The 6,787-nt window shown below is 31.2% G+C and overlaps 1 protein-coding gene and 1 non-coding gene across 2 annotated transcripts; both read left to right on the top strand.

Moving 5' to 3' along the window:
- The first annotated feature begins 2,774 nt into the window (after positions 1-2,774).
- On the top strand, positions 2,775-4,350 carry LOC132734042 (mesotocin receptor-like). Its single transcript, XM_060720738.1, has one exon. The coding sequence runs from the start codon at positions 2,814-2,816 to the stop codon at positions 4,182-4,184; it is 1,371 nt and encodes a 456-aa protein (XP_060576721.1). The 5' UTR covers positions 2,775-2,813; the 3' UTR covers positions 4,185-4,350.
- Positions 4,351-5,689: 1,339 nt separating this feature from the next.
- Positions 5,690-5,781, top strand: Trnak-uuu (transfer RNA lysine (anticodon UUU)). The gene is given in 2 exon segments: positions 5,690-5,726; positions 5,746-5,781. It is a non-coding gene; the product is annotated as a tRNA-Lys (tRNA).
- The last annotated feature ends 1,006 nt before the right edge of the window (positions 5,782-6,787 follow it).

Below are 6,787 nucleotides of genomic sequence, written 5' to 3'. Positions count from 1 at the left end.
AACGGTAGTAAAAGAAATGTTGTTTCGACACATTTAAAAGATTTGTATGAATTTTTAAAAACTGTAAGCAGCATTGATGACGCTTATTAATCTTCCAGTAAGGAATTGCAATCTGAACCCAATGTCAATAACGAAACCCTAAATAAAGATTTCTATCCGCCTGGCGCCTGGCATAGTGATGGGAATAGGGAGGTACATGGTATGCAAGCAAAAGGTGTCTCATAAGTCAAAATGGCTGGCCCTTTCAGTAGGGATGACACTATAATAAACAAGACCTTTACCTTTACCTTTAAAGACATCTCCATGCAAGAAATCGAATATGCTGTGAATGCGCTCAAAAATAATAAAGCTAGTGGTAACGATGACTTTACCCATTATGAAAGATGTATATCACAAGCTATTCAATGTAATTTTTAAATATGGTATTATCCCTAAATGTTGGACAGTTGGTGTTATTAATCCAATATTCAAAAATAAGGGCGATGCTACTCAGCAAGCATATTATCGATTAAAAATATAAATGTGCATTGTACTTTGAGCACATTATTTACTAATTTAATATATATGGAAAGTTTTCTGAAAGTAAAAGAATGCTAAATCAGTTATTAAGGGTGATTTAGGAAGTTACTAATGTTGGTAAAGCATGCAACTAAACTAAAATTTAATGAATTAACCTTTGAAAAGAATTTTTGGGTATTTATAAATTAAAAAAGTGCATTTGATACTATATGTAGAACACATTTTTGAACATATCTCTGTAGTTATGATATAAGTGGAAAGTTTCTCAATGTTCTTAAAAGTATTTATAATAATGCTTAAACATGTGTATGTGTAAATGGTTAGAATTATTTTTCATGTACAATTGTTGTAAGACAGGGAGAAAACAACATAACAAACATAACAATCATGTGAATGAATTAACTTTGAATAATAAAATGATTGGTTTACTCAAATTATTTGTGATTCTCTATGCTGACGATTGTCATAGTATCCGAATCACCTGCTTATTTACAAAATGCCATAAATTTATATCAAACGTATTGTGATAGTCAGAAATTAAATGTTAACACATCCAAAACAAAAGTTATTGTGTTTTCGAAAGGAAGACCTTGATACTATATTTTTTCTTACAAAAATGAAAGTTTAGAAATAGTTGATGAATTTAAATATTTAGTTGTAACATTTAGCAGAAATGGTTGTTTTGTTAAGGCAAAAACTGATATAGCTTATCAAGCAACTAAAGCAATGTATTGCCTTATTAATAAGTCGAATAATGTGCAGTTACCAATAGATATACATTGTCAAATAGATTTATTCGATAAATTAGTAAAGCCAATTTTATTATATGGTTGGGAGTGTTGGGTTTATGGTAACAATGCCATACTAGAAAAAGTTCAATTGAATTATCTAAAACATATATCAGGCCTTAAATCAAGCACACCCAACTGTATTGTATATGGTTAAACAGATGTCAAGCCATTACACATATAAATTAAAACAAGAATGATAAGCTTCTGGTCAAAACTTGTTGTACCAAATGGCTTAAAACTGACATGTTTTTGGTATTGTATTATGCTTTACAATTTAAGTAACAGTGTTAATGCCAATAGACAAGCATTTAAATGGATATTACATAAACGAAAAATACATATAAACAGAGGTTTATTGAATATATGGGATACCCATGAATTTCAAAATCACAAATGGTTAGTTGCTTATATTTGAATGAGTGGTATTCTATCATTAGTAATTCTAGTAAATGTAACAACTATCGATAATTCAAGGAAACGTTAAAATTAGCACCATAATTAGTTAATATGCCTCATAAGCTGCTTAGATATGTTATTAAATTTCGAACCCTTAATAAAAGACTCCCAGTAGAAACTGGAAGCTGGAATAGAACAGAGATTAACCAGCGAAAGTGCACATTTTTAACTGTTCTGATAGCATTGGTGATGAATTTATTATCTAATCGAGTGTTAAGAATTTTCTGCAAAATGGCATTTAGATCACCAATATATAGGACAACCTAATATTATTGTATTCAAATTCTGTAATGAATACATATACAAAGCATTATGATAAGTAAAAGCAAGTTTGTATATTTGTTAAGGAAATTATCATAAAATTTGAAAATAGATAATGTCTGAGAAATCATACCCCAATGTTTGCCTTGATATAAACATCAGTCGCACATTTAACGCTTTAACAACAATTATTTAAGTAACGAATCCTTTAGATCATGTTTAAAATTCTGAGTCTATACCTAATCATATATTGGCTACATTATTGTTATTTAATGTATAACATATGGAATACAAAATGTAACTCCCTCGCCTGAAAATGCGAGATATGTCTATGCGTGTTATACATTCCTCTATAGTTTATTATGTAAATATGTTATAGCTCATATGGTCATGTTTGTTCATGAACTGAGTATTAGATTAGATAAACTTGTGAACTTGTAAACTTTATGCATGAATCGGCTTGCATGACACTATTATCATTGTTCAGACAAACATAAGTAAACCGTTTGACATTATTTTTGTTAATACACTTTATACCATACAACCAAGTAAAATTGTTTATAATGTATAATAATTGATAATATAAACTTTTAGAAGGTTTCTCAATCTCATTATTATATAATATTATATTGCTTGTTTTGGGTAGCAATATTTAATAATCTGAAGCCTTCATAAAGAACTATTAGCGTCAGATTTAATTTCTTGATTGGCATATCTTTTTGTTTATTTCAGGTTACATTAACATCACTACTATCTGAAAAAGAATACCCACCCATATGTTCTAATATGGAAGGAAAAGACACAAAACTATCTAATGATAGTTCAAATTGTAGAACACGTATACAATACAACGATACTGACGATGATCACGTGGTGACATTTTGGAGCGGAGAGTCATTGCTAAAAATAACACCAATGCTGTTTGTGATGCTTACAACCATCGTAGGAAATCTGGTGTTGATAATATCATTAACTAACAGACGAACGAGACGTAGAAAACGTGTGAACGTATTTATAGTAAATCTGGCCATTGCTGATCTTACAGTTGCATTTATCACCATGACAACGGAACTTCTTGAAGCAATCTTTAAACAATGGATACTAGGAGCGTTCTTATGTAAATTTCTTCTCTATTTCCAAGTTGTAACACTTTCAAGTACTACATTCTTACTCACTGGAATGAGTATAGATCGGTATCAGGTGATTGTTCGACCATTAAAATCTCTGGCACAAAGACCTAAAATTAAGGCAAAAGTTGTCATGGCATGGTTTATGGCCTTCGTGTTCGCCATTCCTCAGGTTTTTATTTTTGTTCAGGTAAAGGTTTACAGTGAGTCAAAACAAACCTACAGCTACCATTGTAAAAGTGCAGGATACAGTTCTGAATGGCAAAGAAAGTTCTATTTCACGTTTTTGACGTTTTATATTCTATTACTTCCCGCTGGAATTATGACTTTTTGTTACAGAGCTATTGCTATGGTAATTTGGAATAGAGGAGAACAAAGTCATGACACAGCCCTTTCTACTTTTACAAGTAATCGTGTAGAGTCGCCACGAATGTCAATGAAAAGAAATAATATAACAGCATCAAGAAGAAAAGTTGTTTTTATGACATTGTCAGTGATTATTGTATATATCGTATGCTTGACGCCGTATTTTATTATCTCTTTAATTAGAATATACAGTCACTATACATTAGACCTGAGGAATGCATTAACTATTTCCCAAATAATATTCATGCTTCACTCTGCCTTAAATCCAATTTTGTATGGTTTGTTTACACTAAGAACCGCTCACATTTCACAATGCTATTCATTTCTCCTCTGCAGAAAGCCTAGAAGAAATAATCACCGTAGAAGTATTATTAGAAAATCTCATTTAGCTGCGCTTCGTGGAAGAACTTTTTTCTTTCGGCGTAGGAACAATGAGGAGACAAGTGATATTATTGCTAATCATGCTGCGAAAGAAGAAAGTAGTTTTAAGTTGCGGAACCGTCAGAATGGAAAGTATATAAACTCATTTAATTCAAATTATAGAGGATATGAAACAAATATTACGGCATACAGATTAACAATTGCAAAACTGAACGGCACACATTTATCTGCTGAACATAAAGTTATTGCTGTTGAGAGTGACACTACATCATCCGATATATGAAAAATTTACATAATATTTTCATTTCATCTGATGTTTTTTCTTGTATTTCCATTTCATATGTGTCTTTAATTAATATCGTAATTGTATATTTAAATAATTATTATTGTATATTTAAATAATGTTTTGCTGCTCCTCTTGCTCAATTGTCATTAAATAAATATATATGAGTATATCTCGAAAATGTTCAACAAATATCAGTTGTTATGTAAATCTGTAAGCAATCAATCACTCAGTTGAGTTATTGACATTATTTTATCAGTAGGTGCATTCAATACGATTGGATTTATACGCTTTCTCATCTAGATTTGAAAATAGCGTCGGGTACAAAATGTTCCAAATATTAGCTCACTAGATACTGATTAGGACTTATGTCTAAATTATTCATATTTTGTTATTACACGTTTCGACGTTTAATAACAACTTTTTGTGCTTGATCCTGATACAAATTATGAAAGCGATATCCTTTAAAAGTTAAGATCGTTGAGTTCAAACTACTTGCCTCTCACAGCGCCAAGGTTTTCGGGTGTTTTATGTGAGAAAGCTATCAAGTTTGATTACGGAACGTCGGTCGTTCTACTTACATGAGCTATTCTGTGTTTGTCCGGCGTTAAACCCAACCAAAATCGTATGATTCTATACAATGAGCTTTTTAGTGTGTAAAGTATTTAATGTGTTCAAATATAACTTAAAGGCATTTAGGCATGATATTCATGTATATATTTGTTCTTTTCAATATAATTTTAGTTACAGCTAACCATTTTGTATGATCATCTTACTATGTCAGGTGTGAAACAAAGTCTTGCTCATATTCTTTTAATGACAAGAAAAAATATATATACTCTAGGAAAACGCGTTATTGTATTAAATTAGAAAAGTAAGCAGATGGCTAAATGGCTAATAAATATGATTCAGTAAAGCAGAACGATAATTGGTTGGAAAATGAGAAACAAATATAGCATATACATTTTTGTTAAATTAACAGTTAAAATAACAATTAGATAACAAAAAATGTATACTCGATTTGAAAAAAAAAGATATTAAGCGAATTAAAAGTATATTAAGCACCAAGTAAGCTGACTTTCATGCACTGATATCTGGGGGTCATGGGCTAGAATTCCCGTCGAAATAAGCGAATATGTTCATGGTGAATAGCTCATCTCCAAGTCCTAACTCATCGTTTTTATTGTATTTTCCATTTACCATAAAGAGAGATCCTGTTCTCATTTGAACATTTTCAACGTTATTTAGCCCAGAATATAAATAAAGTAAATTGTCAATTTCACATTAACACTGATATCCAATGTACTGATCGTTAGGAGTCTGAGTTTTGATAGACATTTGTTAACTTAAAACACTTGCCTTCACACGACGTAAATCATTTAAGTAATTGGTTGTCGTCATATGGATAAATACTACGACTTTACAGTTTTAAAAAAGACCTGTGTTCTTGCATCATACAGTTACGACTAAAAGATTCAGATATCTGAAAGGAGCCGATATGAAGCGCCCGGCTAGCTCAGTCGGTAGAGCATCAGACTTTTAAGGCTGAAGAACCTCTGATATCTGAGGGTCGTGGGTTCGAGTCCCCCGTTGGGCGTATATTTTTTGATAATTATCTTTACGCGTTAGTTTTGTAATATTTCCTAGTTTAAACATCGTTTAAAATATTTCAATCATATTTACTCCGGGTATGGAAATAAAAGGAAATTTACGCACAAAACAGATAAACCCGCCGTTCTGAGAATGAGTTAAGGTAGCCATTTGTTAACAAAAACACCAATTACCCTCAACGATGTACTTTGTTCCCTTTATATAAACGGATTGATAAATATCTCAATTTGACCGTTTTAAAAACGATCTGTGTTGTTATTACATTTGATGTTTGTTTATTTGCAATATTCCCGTCATATTTTAAAATGTATAGGATTATAAAAGATGTTATTTGAAAAACGAATTGGAAACGATACCAAACATCCGTTTTACCATCTTTAGGTGTATCACCTAAAGCTAAAATATCTGCTGATATCTGAGTGGGGTTGAAGGCGTGATAAGTCAGAAATTTAAAAAAAAACATGTTTTGTTTTTAACCTGATCCGATATGTCTCCTACATTATGATCTGTTTCGTCTTAAGTAACAACGACTTACGGATGATAGCGGTTGACTGGTCGTCAAGTTGTCGGCTAAGTATGTAATCTGTGCTTGTAAGAAGACTTAATTGGAATTTAAACATTGTTTAGTCAAGCGCCCGGCTAGCGCTAAAAATTACTCACTGGACTCACAATATTTCGATAGATTTCGATAGATTTCAACCAATAGAGTAACGAGGATGTATAGAAATGTATAGAAATGTTATCGAAAATTGACCAATAAGATGATAGGAATCTTGATAGAAATGTTATCGAAAATTGACCAATCAGATGATAGGATTCTATCGAAAATTAATAGTGATGGTCGCCATTTTTGATACTGCTGCTGAGGATGAGATGAATTCATTTTTCGTATATTTCTATTACATTTGATGATTTCTATTAAATATTTGAAGAATATATAGTTTGACATAGTGTTAAGGTAACTATTTTGTACATTTTTTGTTTGTTATATC

This window comes from Ruditapes philippinarum, unplaced genomic scaffold (genome assembly GCF_026571515.1).
Source record: "Ruditapes philippinarum isolate M1 unplaced genomic scaffold, ASM2657151v2 ctg7807_1_1_1_1, whole genome shotgun sequence".
Classification (NCBI taxonomy): domain Eukaryota; kingdom Metazoa; phylum Mollusca; class Bivalvia; order Venerida; family Veneridae; genus Ruditapes; species Ruditapes philippinarum.
Note: the sequence above shows the minus strand (reverse complement) of the source record. Positions and strands in the feature narration are given on the sequence as shown.